At 40.9% G+C, this 19657-nt stretch overlaps 1 protein-coding gene across 1 annotated transcript; it reads right to left on the reverse strand.

Moving 5' to 3' along the window:
- Positions 1 to 284: 284 nt before the first annotated feature.
- foxf1 (forkhead box F1) lies at positions 285 to 3886 on the reverse strand. The gene is made up of 2 exons (XM_081371921.1): positions 2667 to 3886; positions 285 to 1308 (listed from the first exon to the last, which is right to left on the reverse strand). Exons 1-2 carry the CDS (start codon positions 3646 to 3648, stop codon positions 1145 to 1147), a joined length of 1146 nt encoding a protein of 381 aa, XP_081228047.1. The 5' UTR covers positions 3649 to 3886; the 3' UTR covers positions 285 to 1144.
- Between the last annotated feature and the right edge of the window lie 15771 nt (positions 3887 to 19657).

Raw genomic sequence — 19657 nt, forward strand, 5'->3', positions numbered from 1 at the left:
ATAATATTTCATTTTAAGCTATATTAGTGAACCATATCTTCTTAAAAATAGCTTGGTTTTGTACGTATATTTGTTTTATTAAATGTGTGTAAGCTTTATGCGGTCAACTTTTCTCTCCAGGAATAAAATCAATCATGAAGAATGTGGCACAAAATAATTGTGCCACAACTGTCGTTTATTATTGTAGTTATTTCGCATTATTTTTAAATTTGCGTCTTTAAATTCTACATTCAACAAGCTTAATTTCTGGTTCGATGAATAACGCAGAAATTTAGTCCAGAAATCTATAGAATTCAAAATTTTAATTCACAAAACATAATATTTCTTGTTTAGAAAAGTCATATTTTAAACAGATATTGCAAACTCCATGCCATTACTTTAATTTTCAATTGAACTGAAGGATTACATCAACTAATATTTAAATTCATTGAAAAGGGACAAAAAAATCCTACTAAAAGATGTCTTACACCATGTACAGTTTATACAGTGCTTGAGAAATAAGACGTGTCAATATAGGTATGTACAACTAAATAAACAATCAAAATAACTAACAGTGCTTATATTTAACCTTAATGTTACATTGGGCAAATATTGCCAATAAAGCGGTCAACACTGTGGCTATAATTGTAGCCTAAAATTAAACATTTAACAGAATAAATAAGTTGCGCATTAGGGTTTAAAGGTGCCTTCATTTCGCGTGCTTATGGTTTTCACCATTTTAAGCGAAATAAAAATGATTGTAGGAAAACGTTCCAAACGATACAAACTCGTCTTTAAAAACAATATATCAACATCGGAGCGTTTCACTCATCTTTGCATCTCCGAGTGTGGTTGTCATCCGCCAGCAGAGTTTGTACCGAGTTGTATTTTTGCCCTCGATCTTATGATTCGCAGATATCTGAAGCTGAAGGTTTTTCCAAGTGCTCCTTTGAGTTTGTAATTTTCTAACAATGCGTTTCTATGGTCAAGTTCTGAATAGTAATAAACGGCAATTCTTAATTCCATGTCTCTTTCCAAAAGAGCCACTTGGATTCAGAGTTCCACTCTTGGCCTCTTGGCCTCAGAACTCTTGGCCACAGAGTTCATTTGGGCCAGTTTACTCTGTTGCTCGTCGTTGCATTAAGTCTTCTTTGTAATAATGCTGTCACATCACACAGGGTTTGATGTCCTGATATGAGACCTGCTGATGGTGGTAGTACGAGCTGCTCCCTGGTGAATGCATCGATGAAGAGGTCATGGCGTTAAAAGAGAAGACAAATTCTTTCCTGTCACACATGCTGGGAGATTGGGAATGGTAGCGCGGTATACCTGCAGGGACACAAAACATGGCACATTAGATATATACATATATAAAAAACTTGGCTAATGTTGTTGTAGTGTTCTTAACATTTTAAACCCCAAACTGTTACTTCCACTATTACTACTGCTATAACAGAAATGATAAAAAAAGTTAATGCGTTACACATTCGCCTGTGGCATTAAGTCGTTCGGGAAAATATTTCTGTATCTTGTAAAATTTTCTAATCGTAAAGTATATCAAACTCCAATCCACATTTTTGTTTGTTTGTAGATTTAGCGACTGTTGACTGAATCAAACGCCGGGCATTTGTCGACCTTCGTTTATCTAGAGGATCGAGAGAGAGAGAAAAAATGTTATAAACATTTCTTGAAGGTCTTCTAAGATTGAAAATGGCTATAACAGCTACAGGAATATAACATAAACTTACTTTCGATAATAACTTTAACTTTAACAAATTAGGCCTATATATCCTACACTTTTACCTTTACCAATTTTACCAAATATATCCTACAATTATATTTCTAACTCCATTAATGTAGACATACATAATAATGATCTTTTAAGTATTATATAATATTGTTTTTTTAATACTGTATTAAATGTATGTATTGAAAAGCGTCACCATATCATTTTGGCCTGTCAACACATTTTTAAGCGTCATTATTAAGTTTGATATGTTTTTTGTTTTGTTTTGTTTTTTCAATTTATTATTGTTTTAAATAGCTTTTGATTATAGTACTTTTTTTTTTTTTTTTTTTTTTGATAATGCATTGGAGTGCTGTGAGAGACCTGGAAGAGACCTGAAAGTCTTAAGATCTGGGTGGGATCGTTTTAAAATGACTGCTTGCACGCGATTCCCCACGGACACATTGCTGCAGGGCTCGTGGCGTGGTTCTTCTTGCTCTTGCCCCAGTAGAGATTACAGCAATCGGCCTAAAATCACTTCTAATTATGCATGTGCAGAATTATGTCAATATGTGAGCTAGAAGCTTACCAAAGACTGACCAAATGAAAAAAAATAAAAAAAAATAAATAAAAAATAAAATATCCATGGATAAAGTTTTTAATGTTTAGAAATTTTGATCACACTCTGCATTACTGTTCCCATTCGCGAATTAAATGTAATGATTCTGTATTCACCAGTTTCTCGACAAAAAACACGAGCATTTATGAAAAAATTGACCAGCACATTAATTGAATAAAGCATATTGTTTGTGTCGTGATGTGGCATAACTTTAGCTGGACTGTTGGCAAGACATTAAAAATGATTCATTATACCTCTCACCTATTCATGAAAATAAAAGCATATAACGAGATAGAATATTTCTGTTAAATATGTCTGTTAGAGTTATCTTGAAAACTTTACCTTGAAGGTCGGTGTTGCCGTGGCCGTTCTGGTGCAGGTAGGACTGTTCCAGAGAGTGTGTGGGTAAACTAGGCTGCAGTGGATTGGCTCCCGGATTACACGGAGAGAGCGGCTGCTGTTTGATGTAAGACGCCCCGTTATTTAAAGAGGCCGGGGGCGCTGGAGGCCATGCCGAGGCCGTGCTAGAATACACCGCATGCGGCTCCATCACTCCCCCGCTGGCGAGAAGCGGTGATGCGGAGTTGTCGTGGTGGGGGTACTCACTCCCTGAGGATCCTGTGCAACTGCCCATGTAGGAATGTCCACTATTCGCTGATAGATGGGACATGGAGTGTCCTGCCAAGCCCATTCCTTCCATGTTGCTGGCCAAATGTCCATTCATCATCCCAATCCCACTCTCCAAAGATAAACTGTTTGGAGGGCAAGACAGGCCCCCGCCGCCCCCCTGAAAGTTATAGGACTCGGGTATGTGATTGAACCCCAGCCCGTTCATCATGCTGTACATGGAAGGTTTGAGCGCCTGACATTTGCGCCTGAATCCCCGTGGCCTCCTGCGGAAAGATCCCTCCTCGAACATGAACTCACTGGCTGGGTCGATGGTCCAGTAGTGGCCCTTACCGGGTCTGCCCAGACCCTTGGGCAGCTTGATAAAGCACTCGTTCAGAGACAGATTGTGACGCACCGAATTTTTCCAGCCTTGATATGAGCCTCTGAAAAACGGGAAGCGGCTCTGTAGGAACTGATAAATTTCGCTCAGAGTGAGTCGTTTGGTTGGAGAGCTCTGGATGGCCATGACAATGAGAGCGATGTAAGAGTACGGGGGCTTTTCAGGACGACGAATTCCAGCGTTCGTCTTTTTAGTTTTGGTGCTGGAGGAGGAAGAGGAGGTCTCCATCACATGCGTCTGTCCGTGCGGTTTCTCCGACATGGGGCTACTGTGAGCAGGGGTCTGCACGGAGGGCTGCTGGACCTCAGCCGTCATTCTTCACGAACACGTCAAAATCCACGTTAAAAAAGACTGCGATTTTACGCTGCTTTCATTAATAACGGAATGCAATGCTGGAATGATCTCTTCTTTCTCTGGTTATGAGTAATTGCACCAGCCTTGTAATACTACCCACCATAAAACTGGATACTGCAGGGAAAAGAGATTCTTTCTGCTTCAGATCCTGTCTTCTTGTTCTTCCAGTATGGAGTTGGGCTTTTACTTATCTGTTTCCATCAGCTCCTCTCAGGCTCTTGAGTCAGAGTCGCTCAGGGGCCGCCCAGTGTCCCTCCCACTGTCAGCTCTGCTGGGGTGGGCTTCACCAACATCTGCATAACTAGAACACTATTAAATAAAGCGCGTTTATAGTCATATTTATTGTTAAATAAAATAGCATATTGAGTCCACATTAGTATCGAGACTTTTTTCGAAAAATACAAAATTATTTGTAAATAATAATAAATTCAACTTTTAATAGCCTAATACAGCTGGATCACTGCGTTTTGGGTCTTTTTGATCATATTAATGATGTATATGATACATTATATGATACATTAATTAATTAATTGATTAATTAATTAATGTGTTTGCTACTTTAATTACTTTGTACTTTAAATCATTCGCATATTAATAAATAAAAATGACAGCGGGTTTTGGGGAAGTTAAGAAGCTGCAAAGGGGCATACGGATTTGTTTTTTTTTTTTTTAAGAAATAACGCCATTTTTAAATCCTTAATTGAATGAAAAGCAAGTGTCTTTCTTTCTTTCTTTCTTTCTTTCTTTCTTTCTTTCTTTCTTTCTTTCTTTCTTTCTTTCTTTCTTTCTTTCTTTCTTTCTTTCTTTCTTTCTTTCTTTCTTTCTTTCTTTCTCAGATAGGCAGGAACACGAGGAGGATGTTTATACTGCAAAATGTAAACATTTTCCCCTGAACTTCTTTAAATCAAATATCAAGCAAAAAGCATCTCTAGTGCAGCTAATCCACAAAGCCACGTCACCACTCTGAGTTTTACACGTACATTTAAAGATTTCTGAGCTGATTAAGAACTGAAGAATGGAGGTTTTGGGGTCGTATCGGGTTCATGGATACTCGCTTGAAGACTGCAGTCAAGATGTGTCACTTAATCAAGGCAAGTTCACACGACACATCTATATTCACTTATGTACCGCGTGAGTTTTTGCTTTGCTGAAGTCAAATCAAACGACTGGCATATGATTATTGTCTAATTGTGAATGTTTTAGACACGTGAGTAAAACACGCGTCATGTAATGCACATAATAATGTAACAGTTAATCAGGACTATTGCTGCAGAAATGCTTTCTTTCTTTCTTTCTTTCTTTCTTTCTTTCTTTCTTTCTTTCTTTCTTTCTTTCTTTCTTTCTTTCTTTCCAGAAATCTTGGTTATTTGCTCTCTCCCGGGTCTAATATCTATATCGAAGTTAGCTACAGGCGATTTGTAGTATATGTTTTATCTGCAACGTTCATGCTTTGAGAGTGAAGTGCATATAGATTAATAGGCTATACGATACGATATCTAACTTGCAACTTGCACAGAACTTTCAAATGTAATTGAATAAAAAAAACATAAAAAACAACAACAACAACAACAACAATTGACTGATCTAATATATATATATATATATATATATATATATATATATATATATATATATATATATATATATATATATAATTATTATTATTATTATTATTATTATTGACATATCTTGCTGTCATGGCACAAGAGATGCAAGTTATCATCATTCAGGAGCATTTCTCCGTTATCAGCTAATACCCTGAAGGTTTGGACCATGGTGCTGCTCAATGCAGGAATGCACATTGATAGAGGTATTGTTTTAAGGCTTGGAAAGGGGCCCGTACATTTATCAACTGCTATGGACCACCCAGTTTAGTCTCGACCTCTGCATTTAATTAAAGTTGATGTGTTCATTTGTTAAGGGCCTTTTTAACGCTACTATGCTGATGCCCCATGTTCATCCACATTAACCCTTAAAAATACAGTATCCACAGAAAATACATCCTCAGATGTGTTTAGAATAGATAGTTTTTTTTTTTCATCGATTTGTGTAGTAAAGTATGCAAAAGTTCTTCAACGTCATCGCAAACTCATATGTGTTTGATGCAGTATCCTAGGAGTTCACTCTCTCGGTATGTGCAAACAAATAGTTGCCTGTTTTTTTTTTTTTTTTTTTTTTTTTTTAGCTCGCTCAATTACTTCCAATAACCGAGCTGATAAAAATGGATGCATTGTTGAAAACCTAATTTAAGTCAAATATAATTGTTGTTGTTGTGATTATTAGTATTATTGTTGTTGTTATTATTATTATCATTAGTAGTAGTAAGTATGATTATAATGAACAACAACGATAGCAACATCAATAATAATAATAATAATAATAACAATAATAATAATAACTTTAATAGTTAATAGACTAATTCGTTGTTTTGTCTCAGTGTTCACATTTTCCATGACGTCTTCCAATAAAATATTTGACACATTGCCCGTTTGAAATTCATGGCCACTTAAAAAGAGGAAAACCACATTGTTCGACTAGTCACGTTAGCATGACATAACTCAGTTTTGCAAAAAAAAAAAAAAAATCATCATTAGAACACTGGCGTCATAGCACGGTTCGCAATATTTATTGTTAAATTTTAGAGAATGCTTTTTACAGGAAAACCTATACAGTTACGAATGTGTAAAAAGTACAAAAACACATCTAATAAAAGCATTAATAAGTCACTGTTTTGCTTCTATTTTAATGTTAATTTTCATGTTTCTGTCTGAATCACCAAATACCTAAAAAGTCACGTTGTTGTAGCTAGATCTCATTAATGACAAATATCTCATGTCTACAAAAGAGTTTATGGATATAACCACAGTTACACATACGCAATGGAACATTGAAATGTGGTCTTTATTCAGCCAATACATTTATTGATGAAATGACTTAAATTCAGATTTAAAGACAGCCCGTATATGACGGCTATTTTTAACTTTTTTGGTAGGGAAACAGAGAGCTAATTCTGGAGCACGGTGAACTCTGAAGGTTCACTTAACTGGACATGAATTGTTTGAAAGGAAGCGTGACAGACGGATCAGTCAAGGGTTCCACAAGTTCACTGCCGTGTGACACTTCCACAATCGCACTTATGGAAAGTAATATTGTAGTGATCATTGTAGTTGTATATTGTAGTGCCCTGAAAAATATTTTTAAGCTACTACTTTTAGACTATTTGTATAATTATTATACTATGTAGGTGGTTTAAAGCAAATTTCTTATGCAACCTTTCTTTCTGCAAAAAAAAAAAAAAAAAAAAGAAAAGAAAAAAAAAACAGGAAGAAAAGGAATTAGGCTTGTTGATATCTGAAAAATAAATTGTCTGTCTGACAGTCTATAATGTTTTAATGTTGAATGTAAGTTCGGACAATATTACAATACAATATTTCCTTATAATTTCAAATCTCTAACCAAGCTTTCTCCTTAGTTAAAATTATATGTTTGTATTGTATTTTTTTATTACATTAAATAAAAGCTGTGTCAGCTGTAGACATAATCTTATATAGGCATATGTAAATATATTGTTATTGGCTGCCACGATTTTTTTTTTTTTTTTAACATTAGGCTATAGGGCAGGCTATGTGATTTTTTTATTTAAATGTAATGTTTAGTCGTAAAATAACTAGATGCCGTGCTTATAAATGTTTTCTTTTTCATTTATGTTATTCATTTCACTATTATTGCTTTATAGGTTAGTTAGTTGAGGGTTTGTTTCACGCATCGAGGGTGCCCAGTCCCCATACTTTCCCCATCTCCTTAGGTGGGTGCGTATTTTTGTTGAAATGTTGTTTATGTGAATGTGAAAGGATGGGATTACACACACACACAACTCCGATTGTGTTCATTGATTTTAGGCGCAGATTTGCTGCTGTAATCAGCACAATCATGGCAGATGGCTTTTTAATTTACTTGGCGAGAACATGTCAATGACTGATCGGAGCATTAGAGGCAAAGATAGCATCTGGTTTGAAGTGTGTCGCTATAGTATGCAACAACAAAAAAATGCAAAGAAAAGCAAAAAGCTCACAGGAAAAAGCATACACTGACTATAAGTTATTAATATTATATTAATATTACTTATTAATAGACCATCAGTTATTCATATTTTGTTGTGTTTCTCTTGTTTTTGCACGTGTTCTTTGTATGATAGACTGGCCAAACATTTGTTCGCACAATTTAACGTTTCATTGCTTTATCTCTAATAAAACAATTGACGCCGAGCACAGCTACGCAATATTTATAAAATCTTTAACACGTTTTTTATTAATACTTTTCCTAGGCCATATTTATTGATTTAGCAGACGCTTTAATCCAAAGCGATTTACAAACGAGGAATACAACAAGCGATTCATTATAAAGAGGCAATCAACACGATAAGTGCAGGTAATACAAAGTTTCTGACATCGTTTTTACACCAATGGAATATGTAGCCTAATTGAAATAATTTTATGTGTAAAACAAGTTTAAGTTGCTAAGGTAGCCTATATGTGATATATCATTATCATATAATATTATTTTATATGCAATGTTGGATATGGGAAAATGGTACAGAGTCCGACAGTTTTTTTCGGACGGTCACAAGTAATGGAGCTTTGATATAAGGCAATCTTTAAAAGTGACTGAAGAGAAGAGATGATCGGCTTCACACACACACACACACACACACACACACACACACACACACACACACACACACACACACACACACACACACACACACACACACACACACACACACACACACACACACACACACACACACAATTAAATTAGTTGTATCTAAATAATAGGGTTAAAGTATCATCTTAATAATAGAAGAGTCAATAAATTCGTTTGTTTTTCGTATAGGAACATTTTTAATTCTGGATGTTTTAGCCGTTTGGTATTTATGTTAATTCTAATTAAAGTTAGTGGACCCTCCTCGCGCATAATAGTCTGATCTCTAGTTTATTTAATTTGTAATGTTGTCAGTGGGTAGTTGTGTTTAGGGTTTGGCAGGCGTGAAAGACAACAGTGATGATTATGTGACAAGTTGCACAAACTCATAAAAACCTCAAACAACACTGCAATGCATCATAAACAACAACTGGTAACTTAATATACAATTAATGCATTTGAAGAGATTTACACCCATACATGAAGTTTACTTAAAATTGCCAAATTTGGCTTGGCCCCTTGTGAATTTTGTTTCTTATTAAAGGAGGTTGAATAGGCTATATAATAGCATTATTATTAATAGCTTATAAATAAAATATTGACTGTTTACATAAAAACACTGAACATAAATAAAAATATAAATATAAAATGTATTCATTAAAATGTATTAATTTTAATAATTAATTTTATTAATATAAAAATTGCAATGCAAAATAAAATGCTGAGTGCAATATTTTAGTTAGAACAAGGATAGTGATAGTCTAAGTAATGGTAGAGAAAAATGGTCTTGATTTTATTTCATGTTTATTTGTTTATTGGCAGTTTTAATTGAAGAAATAATATGAATGGTTGAATTAGTGCAATAGTGATAATAAGTTACCTTTATTTACTGTTGCAACCATAAAGTATTGAATGGATGTGTTTACCCATTTCTAACATGCATTATAAAACAAACATGCATCTAACATGCATTGTAAAAGAAGAAGTGGTTTTTTTTTTTACACTGTAAAATTTACCAGAAATTTACCAAAAAACAGCAGCTGTGGTTGCCAGAAATTTACTGTAAAAAAGACGGTAGAAACATTTTAGGTTTTACAAATTTAACGTAAATTTACAGTAAAATTGTATTTCATTAACTGATATAATGTTAATATGTCAACCTATTGAAGTAATGTTTGTTTTGTGCCTCTGTAATACACTGACAACCACCAAAAACAGGTGGTGATGAGAAAATCACATGATGAATCAAAGCTTATCACAAGCAGCTTTTCCACAAGCTTAGAAAGTAAATACTAATATATAAAAGGTGCACAGTGGCATTCACACAAGTTACTTCACATAACAATCCACATCTCTGAGTTTACAAGAAGAAATTCAAAATTCACTGTTTAAATAATTTTTGATCACTGCCGAGAACCATACGTAAGATGTAGGCTACACTTTCATTACTGAAATGCTGGAAAGTATTTACAAGAACAATATTTCATCGCAGCTCCACCTCAGCGAACAAAAATGTAAATGGTAAATGTGCAGCAATATATGATACAATTTTAAAATATGCAGGCTTGGCTATTATAGATTATTATAGTTTGGATTATTTTTTATAATATCCCAATATAAATGCAATTTTAACTATTTCTGAAGTGCTTTTTTTTATCAAGAACACCACTTTCTCACATAATGCAGTGAAGCAGCCCCTGCACAAGTGAATAATTTATTCTCGAGCCATCGATATCAACCAATTCAGCGGCATCGCCACGGACAGCACCTGGTAACGTCGCACGTAAGAAGGTATATCTTAAGCAGCTTCCTAAGGTATGGTTTGGGGGAACACGCCTAGAAATGGTATAGGCCTACCTTTAGTTAAGTTATACTTTAAGAGTCTTTGTAGCGTGCTAAGAGACGTTATCAGCAACGCAGCCTTATTCTTTTTCATTTCCAAAAACTGAAAATTTAACAGCATTTTACTGTACAATTACATTGAATGTAAGGTTAGATCTATTACAGTTGTCCACTTCATAAAGTAATGAAACTTTCTGTTAACCAATCAAGAGTTTTTTACCATAGTATTTTTTCAGTCTTTTACCGTTAAAATAAAGATAATTTTGTACAGTGTATTACAGTGACTCCCAACCCTTAGTACCCCAACAATGCACAGTTTAGATGTCTCCCATTCAGGTATAGGGGTGTATAATCATTGTAAAACAAATCTCACCTTGACGTTGTCTTGCCGAGATACACCGTTCTCTCCAGGTTGGGTTGTAGACTCATGGCTTCAGAATGACGCCGGTTCAAGGAATAACGTGATTGGCTAAATCAATTCAACAAGGTAACAACACAAGCTTTGATTGGATCTTACTCCGGCCAACGTTTGTAATCAGCTAGCGAAATTAAATCTATTTTTATACTTTAATGTGCAACAATTGCTGTTGGAAACAATCGGTAATCTTTTTGCGAATTATTCATATAGCCAAATAAAAAAAAAAACGAGATAGAGATAGACGGACTCCCACCGTCTATCAGTAGAATTCTCTGTGGTTGGTTTTTGTCAGAGTTCTATACACACTAATGATAATTGGGTGCCATGGAGAAAAAAAAAAAAAAAAAACTCTAACTATCATTGCAATTTATCTGCTGGCCAGAATACCAGTGGACCACTATAAAATGAACATTTTCTATCTCTGCTGAGGGCCAGTGGTGGGCAGAGGTGGGCTGCTGTGGACCAGACATCTGTGGAGCTGAACACATGGCCGCCGGCAGTCTTGCAACTCACTTTGGCATTTGTTCTCTAAAAGACTCCTGGAATAAAACATTGCACTATCCTTGACTGCACACTGCACGCCATTTAGGAAACATCACAGACGTGTCTGACCAGACAGAGAAGACTTTAAAGAGAAGAGAGAGAGGCCCACCAACATTCCGGTGCAGGTTGGACTCGTTTATCCAGGAGTGATTTGAGTTTGATGAGAGCATGAAACCAGTTTGCATGCTGCGTTTTGCATTTATATAATCTGATGGCTTATCCTCTTTCCCTCTTTCTTTCTGTTGCGGGGGATTGTCTTGTAGTAGAGTGTATGTGTTTGAGGACCAGTTCCAAGTGAACAATTAAAAATTCCTAAACAACAATTCCTAAAGCAACTTTAATGCAGCTATTCAGAGAACTAAACCACCTACAGACCAACCATAATCGAACATGATGCCATTATTAAAGAGACTGATGTTTAGATTTGGTTGTGCTGTAATTTTCTATTCTTTCTATAATTTTTATTGTGGTGTGGATCTTCGTTTTCTTTCTTTCTTTCTTTCTTTCTTTCTTTCTTTCTTTCTTTCTTTCTTTCTTTCTTTCTTTCATTCTTTCTTTCTTTCTTTCTTTGCTACAAGTTTGCTATCTCACAACATAATAGCCAAGTAGACTCCACACAAATATTTTTGAACCCAAGGGCACATCCTCATGCTCTGTGGGAACTGATAGTAGAGCAGCGGTTGGGAATGAGAAGTTGTGGAATGCCTCGGAAGGGTAACACAACCCAGTCCGTAATGCCATGCTCTGGGGTGAAAGACCACAGTGGGAAAAATAGCTTTGAGCATTTCCTGCTTAGAGGGGGTCTCAGCGATGCATCTTTGAAAATAGGTATCATGTGACACATTGCTTGCCAAGAGTGAGACATTGAGGACAGGGCCCAGAACACGTTTGATTGGCCCAGTTAATGCAGATTAGAAAAACATTACAAAAACTGTAGAGCATGTCACTAGCAATGCCAAGGTCATGGGTTAGATTTACAGGAAATGCATGAACTGATAAACTGTATACCTTCAATGCAATACAAGTCACTTCAGATAAAAGTGTCTGCCAACTGCATACATGTAAATTTAAGAACATAGGCTGTCAAGGGCTCCAAATGCTAGAAGACTTCCAGGACAAAGTCTCGACGTGCATGTCTGGAAAATGTCCTAAATTGTCTTTTATTATTTCAGCAGTTGACAGTGATCCTTTTGGCAATTTGATTTGCACCTCAAACTCTCACACTGGCAGTGTTTCTGCCACATAACAGAACTGCAGCTTTATACAGAAAATAACATTATTTTTTAGTTTGCTGGGTATTTTCTACCTTTAAGTCATTAAAGGTACAATATGTAAGATTTTTGCATTAAAATATCCCAAAATCACAAGGCCAGTGTTATATATTTTGTTAAGTTGATTACTTACAATATCCCAAATGTTTCCCGCTATTTTTAAATCCTGAGAAAATTGTGATTTTAACCAAGGAAACGGGGCGTGTGAGCTGGGAGTTTCCTCGTACTGCGTGGAGTCCTGGACAAATGCGAAAGTTGAAGTTGTAGCGTCTATCAAGCAACAAACGTTAGCTTGTTTCGTGCAGTCGTTATGGAACACAATTATTATTTACAGCTGGTTCTGTCGACAAAGAAAAGTCCCATAAACGTAAACATCAACGTACGGGTATTATTGCTTTAGGTTTGTGTTTAGTTTATTGACATTGTTTATCACGTCTGGTGTTTATGGCCATGTAAATAAATATTGTGTGGCGAGCAGGACGAGGCCGAGGGCTGTGGGAGAGCGGCACGAGGCCGGTGGCGTGATTACTGATGAGCGACACCTGCGCGACGCACCGATCTCGTATCTCTCAAGGAGGAGCGGAAGCATAAAGGACGAGCGACAACAGTGAAGAGCGAGAGAGGACAGGCCTGAACTTGTGTTGTGTTTTGTTTTATTGTGATAGAAGTCGTCCGTGAGGGGCTGCTGTCTTTTACTTTCGTTTTGTATTTGTTTTATTTTTATCATTAAAATGTGTCATGAATGTTCGCCAGTTCCCGCCTCCTTCTTCCCATAACATCTGAACTTCGTTACATATAGCATCTGTTATACATAAAGATTAATCAGTATTTTGGCAAATGATGTGGGTATGATCAAATGTACTTTTACAACAATTGTTTAGAACATGTAAAACTGTGCAGTGTTATCACAACAATTAATTCGACAAATACAGTAACATCTATGATAACCAATTTAGTATTAAACCTTACTTTTCTTGCAGGTAATTCATTTTAATGAAATAAAAGCATGCCATTAAACGCAACATTTATAAAAATAGAACTTTACCTCATCCATGAACATGATTTTTCGATTCCCGTCTGACTGATTTACATCCACGATGGAGTTGAAAATGACAGTTCCCTTCATTCCACGCTCCTTCACATCGTCATCAAGCTACGCCGTTGTTGTTGTTTGGAATGTAGCGCCCTCTAGCAGCAGAAAACGTCTCGGTTACTAACGTAACCTCGGTTCTCTCTAGATGAGGGAACAAGTGTTGCGTAAGGTAGCTTACGCTACAGGAAAATCCCTTTTCTCAAGAATACTGAAGCCAAAAATTATCCTTAATTTTGTATTAATTTAAAATGCATTTGCTGCATAGAGCAGAACTAGGCGAGGCAGCTAGCGCGCCTATTGGTCGCTCTGTGGCAACTGCTGCAACCTATCGAAAAGCTGCTCGTGACGTAAGCACCAATTAGGGCGCGGGCGCCCTCGAACGTCACGTCCCGCCAGAATGGCCATGGCGTTTGGCTATATAAGCCCAGTCCCGATAGGATGCTGCTTGGTTTTTCATACTGAAGCGAACCAAAACATAGCACAAGCACGGCAGGGTTGCGCAACACTCGTTCCCTCATCTAGAGAGAACCGAAGTTACGTTAGTAACCAAGACATTCTCTTATGAGAGTACTCTCGCTAGTAAGTAAGCTAGCTTACGCTACGGGAACCCAATGTAAAACGTACACATGATATTGGGTAATATCAAGGCCAACGAAGAGTGGGCTCAATGAATAATGGAAGGCAAGTTGCCTATGAGAAAGCAGGTGCTTGACACAATATAACATTCAGGAGAGACGTAAGTCAGCCTGAACTGAAGAGTGAAAAGGATGCTTAACATAAAACCTTATAAATGTAGACGGAGAGGCCCAGCCTGCTTCCGTACAATATCATGAAGTGATATCTCTCTGGATCAGGCCCATGAAGAGGCCAAGCCTCTGGTGGAATGAGCTCTAACACCCAACGGGCAGCGAAGGCCCTTGGACGTATAAGCCAACCCTTTGGTGCGGCCACTGAAGGAAACAAAGAGCTGTTCTGACTGTCTAAAGGCAGTCGAACGGTCCACGTAAATTCTCAGCGCCCTGACTGGGCAGAGAAGATTCGCATCATTCTCTCTATCAGATCTAGGGAGAGCTGACAGGGAAATAACTTGTGCTCTGAAAGGGGTGGAGAGCACTTTGGGGACATAGCCATGTCTCGGTTTGAGGATGACTTTGGAGCCATTAGTCCCAAACTCGAGGCACGTGGTACTCACGGAGAGCGCGTGCAGGTCACCCACTCGTTTAACCAAGGTGAGAGCCATCAGAAAAACGGTTTTAAGCAAAAGATACCGCAAATCTACTGACTGTAGTGGTTCGAAGGGATCACCTTTCATGGCCTCCAGGACCGTGGAAAGGTCCCACACAGGAACCAAAGAGGGTCGAGTGGGGTTCAGCCTCCTCGCCCCTCTCAGGAAGCGGATGATAAGATCATTCCTACCCAGTGACTGACCATGCATAGTTTTTCTAAACGCAGCTATGGCCGAAACGTACACTTTGAGAGTAGAGGGGGATCTGTCCTGCTCCAAAAACTCTTGTAGGAAGGAGAGAATCGCCGTCACCCCACAGCATTGTGGATCCAAGTTTCGGGCTGAGCACCAGCCGGAGAACACTGACCACTTAGAAGCGTAGAGCCGTCTAGTAGAGGGAGCTCTAGCCTGTGTAATCGTGTTTAACACTCCCACTGGGAGGTCAACGGGTATCCGTTGGTGGCCCATACATGCAGGGCCCAAAGCTCGGGGCAAGCATGCCAAATTGCGCCCTTGGCCTGAAAGAGGAGATCTTTCCTCAATGGAATCGGCCACGGGGCTGTGTTCGATAGCTGCATCAACTCCGGGAACCACACTTGGTTCCTCCAGAGCGGGGCTACTAGGAGCACAGAGCATCTGTTCTCCCTGATTCGCTTGATTACCTGTGGTAACAGTGCGACTGGGGGAAAAGCATAAAGCGGGCGGCTGGGCCAATTGTGGGCCAGCGCATCCCTGTCTTTTGTAAAGAAAATTGGGCAGTGAGCGTTGTCTGACGACGCGAAGAGGTCGACTTCCGCTCTACCGAAGCTGTCCCATAGCAGCTGGACCGCTTGAGGGTGAAGGGACAACTCCCCCGGGGGAACGTTATCCCTGGACAGCATGTCTGGACCCACGTTCAGACAGCCTGGCACGTGCGCTGCTCTCAGCGAGCGCAGATTGTGCTGGGACCACACCAGGAGGCACCAAAGAGTGTAGGTTCCGTGATCTGAGACCGCCCTGGCGGTTTATGTAGGACACCACCGACATATTGTCCGTGCGGACTAAGACGTGATGGCCCTTTAACAGGGGAAGGAAAAATTCCAAAGCGTTCTCGACCGCTTTCATCTCCAGACAGTTTATGTGTAGGCGCTGTTCTTGGCCAAATTTCGGCCTGCCCTCATATAGGGCGCCCCAACCTGAGTTGGAGGCATATGTCGAGACTACTTTCAGCTTCGAGATCGCTCCCAGATCCACACCTGACTGATACCAGTCGATCGCCTTCCAGGGCCCGAGAGCTGTAACACAGTTCTGGGTTACCTTGAGGCATGCGTGACCAGTAGCCCACGCGACACGGAACGCGCATCTTCAGCCAGTACTGAAGTGGGCGCATGTGAAGCAAGCCCAGTCGAAGCACCGCTGAGGCTGAGGCCATAAGACCCAGCATCCTCTGAAAACTTTTGAGAGGGGTGACGCTGCCCGCTTTGAAAGATGCTGCCAGGCGTAAGCCACGCTGTCATCGACACTGAGTCTAGTTCTGTTCCCAGGAAAGAGATTTTCTGGCTGGGAGACAGCGAACTCTTGGTCCAGTTGACTTTGAGACCCAGGTTCTCTAGATGACTGGGTAGTAAAGCCCTGTTCGTTATCAGTTCTACCTTCAACTGCGCTAGAATTAGCCAGTCGTCCAAATAGTTTAGCACTCGCATACTCCGTTGTCTCAGGGGAGCGAGCGCCGTGTCCATGCACTTCGTAAATGTACGGGGTGCTAAAGACAGGCCGAACGGCAGGACGGTGTACTGATAAGCCTGGCCGCCGAAGGCGAATCTCAAAAAAGGCCTGTGACGGGGTGTTATTTGAATCTGGAAATAAGCATCCTTCAGATCCACTGAAATAAACCAGTCCCTCAGGCGAATTTGCATTAGGATTTCTCTGGTTGTGAGCATTTTGAGCGATCTTTTCATAAGAGCTTTGTTCAAACACCTGAGATCCAGGATGGGTCTGAGACCGCCATCCTTTTTGGGCACTAGAAAGTACCGGCTGTAGAAGCCCGACTCGCTCTGAGTCAGAGGGACGGTTTCTACAGCACCCATCTTCAGCAGTTTCGCTATTTCGATGAAAAGTACGTGTGCTACTTCGTCTTTCACCGTAGTTTCGACCTTGGCTCTCAACACCCATTCTGACACGTCCGGGATACTTTCCCATGCTTCTGCACATAGGGCTAGTGGTAGAATGATATCTGGGCTCTGATCGCTGTGTATCAGGGATCCAGAAGCGTGATTGGGTTGATGCATTAACACCGTGCTTACAGCGCTCACATGGGGCGGCGTGCTGCTGGCGGCGACCAGCTGATTCGCACATAACGCTCTCGTTATGGGGAGCGGAGAGTGTTCTCTTAGATGGAGCCCTATACGTGTATATAACACAGGGCGTGCAGTGTTTCTTAGTAAGCGCGAGTGCTGAACTGCGGGCGCGCTTCTTACACTTAAAGCACAGTGGGTGTTTGTTGAAGGGAGCCCTAAGTGAGTGTGTGTCACTGAACGGGCGGTATGTATGGGTAGGAGTGAGCACTGAATAGTGGGCACTTTCCTTACATTTGAAACACGCGCGGCCTGAGCCGGTTTTATTGATGTGGGCCGTGAATGAGTGAGTGTCACTGAACGGGCTGTGCTTATGTGTAGGGGTGAGCACTGGGAAGTGGGCACAATTCCTACATTTAAAACACCTTCGGTGTGAGCCGGAGAAACAGACATAATGCTCTTTTTGAGATTTATCTGGGTCGCCATGAAAACGGCGTTTGGGTACAGGCGAGCAGGTTGTGTAACGGGCTCGTTGGCTGTAAAATACACTCCTCCAGTCACCTCTGTTGAGGAAACTGAGAGAGCGAAGCGTGCTGTCTTTGATGGCGGTCCGGCCGCAGCGGGACTCAACCATCGACGTCTTCTCTGAGTGGTCAGGAAGACTTGGGAGGCTCGGGATTCAGCGCAATCTTAGGCCTAGGTCCCCGGGAGGGAGGAAGCCTGCGGTGGCTCAAGGAGCGCGAGCGCTGACGAGAGTCTCTGGGCTGACGGCGCTGTGAAGCTGGTGGTGGAGGCGGTGGCGCTGTGTTCCGGCTGGAACGCAGAGACCCCCGGAGGATGGTTTTCCCCGTGAAGACACGCCGGCTGCATCCCCGCGTGCTTCTTCGGTCGAGTTTCCCTCCTCGCTCACGGATGGTCAGCGCCCCGCGCCCGCCACCACCATGCCGGAAGAGTTTGAGGGAGACAACGCTGAGGAGGACAGCTGTTCTCTTCTCGCTTCGGGGAGTTAAGAGTGGCCGGGCTCCATTCCGGACCCCGCCCCTTCCTTACAAGAGTCCAGTAGAGGACAGGCTAGTGTCTACGCTGAAATTCTCCGCCTCCTTACAAAGGCCGTGGGGGACCACAGCCTCGATTGGTCACTGCCCGAAGAGCCCGCGCCCAACAGGCTCGATGGTTGCTTCCTCCCTGGACGTCGCCTGACGCCTCAGACGAGGCCCGCTCCTTTTCTGCCCGAGCTGCATGAGGAGCTGTCTAAATGCTGGAAGGCGTCATTTTCCGCAAGGTTGAGTTCCCCTGTCTCCTCGACACTCTCGTCTGTTGACGGTGCGAGGGACAAAGGCTACCTCTCCATTCCTCCTGTCAAGGAAGCGGTAGCAACGCACCTTTGCCCGTCGTCTGCGGGGTGGCAGTCTAAACCTGCCCTGCCTTCCAAAGCCTGCCGGACTACATCGGTCCTCATCGGTCACGCTTACACCGCTGCCGGTCAGGCCGCATCGGCACTTCACTCCATGGCCATGCTACAAGTCTTCCAGGCCAACCTTCTCCGACGAAGCGGGCCCAGATCCTGAAAACTTCACGGATCTTAGAAGCGCTACGGACTTAGCGCTACGAGCCACTAAGTCCACTGCACAGGCCATTGGGAGGTCGATGGCATCTCTCACTGTGACCGAGAGACACTTGTGGCTCACGCTTTCGGACATGAAAGAAGCTGACAGAGTCACTTTCCTCGACGCGCCTGTGTCTCCGGCAGGTCTCTTTGGCCCGTCCGTCAAGGGATTTACGGAGCGCTACACAGAGGTGCAGAAGACGTAGCAGGCCATGCGACGCTTCAATCCTAGGCGCTCAAGTTCAGCTACAGGCCGCTCCAAAAAACAGCCTTCCAGCCGGAACACAGCGTCACCACCTCCACCACCAGCTTCACAGCGCCGTCAGCCCAGAGACTCTCGTCAGCGCTCGCGCTCCTTGAGCAACCGCAGGCTTCCTCCCTCCCGGGGACCAAGACCCGGTTCTCAAGATCATTAACCAATCACTTCTAAAGCAAGGTGTAGTGAATAATACAAACCACTCTATACGCCCAAATCAATACCCATGCAGTGCAGGAAATCTCACGCCACATGCAGTGAAGAGAGGAAAGGCCCAGACGACCCCAGAGGATAGTACTCCCACACAGGCTGGCTCCTAAAACACAGGGGATATGGATTAAACCTCCTTTCACCATATAAACCTTAGCGGTTGGTCTAAACCAAACTCAAATAGTAAAATCAATTACAAACATCATAAAGAAATCAATTCAAAACAGAAAAATCAGTATAACCATAAACTTAAGATTTGTATAACAAATAAATCATAAGCAAAACAGCAGGGCCTAGACATCAGAGGTCCACATAGAACTCCACAAAGAAAGATCTGCCACATAAAAAACAAAACATAAATAAACAAACCATATTCATATCTGAAATACAAACCAAATTAAACTACATGATTGTTAGATAACCAAATAATTATACATAAACATTTATCAAAGAAACAATCCTAACTATCTAACACACACACACACACACACACACACACACACACACACACACACACCCACATACCTCTGCC

The sequence above is a fragment of the Scardinius erythrophthalmus genome, assembly GCF_964197995.2.
Source record: "Scardinius erythrophthalmus genome assembly, chromosome: 8".
Lineage (NCBI taxonomy): Eukaryota > Metazoa > Chordata > Actinopteri > Cypriniformes > Leuciscidae > Scardinius > Scardinius erythrophthalmus.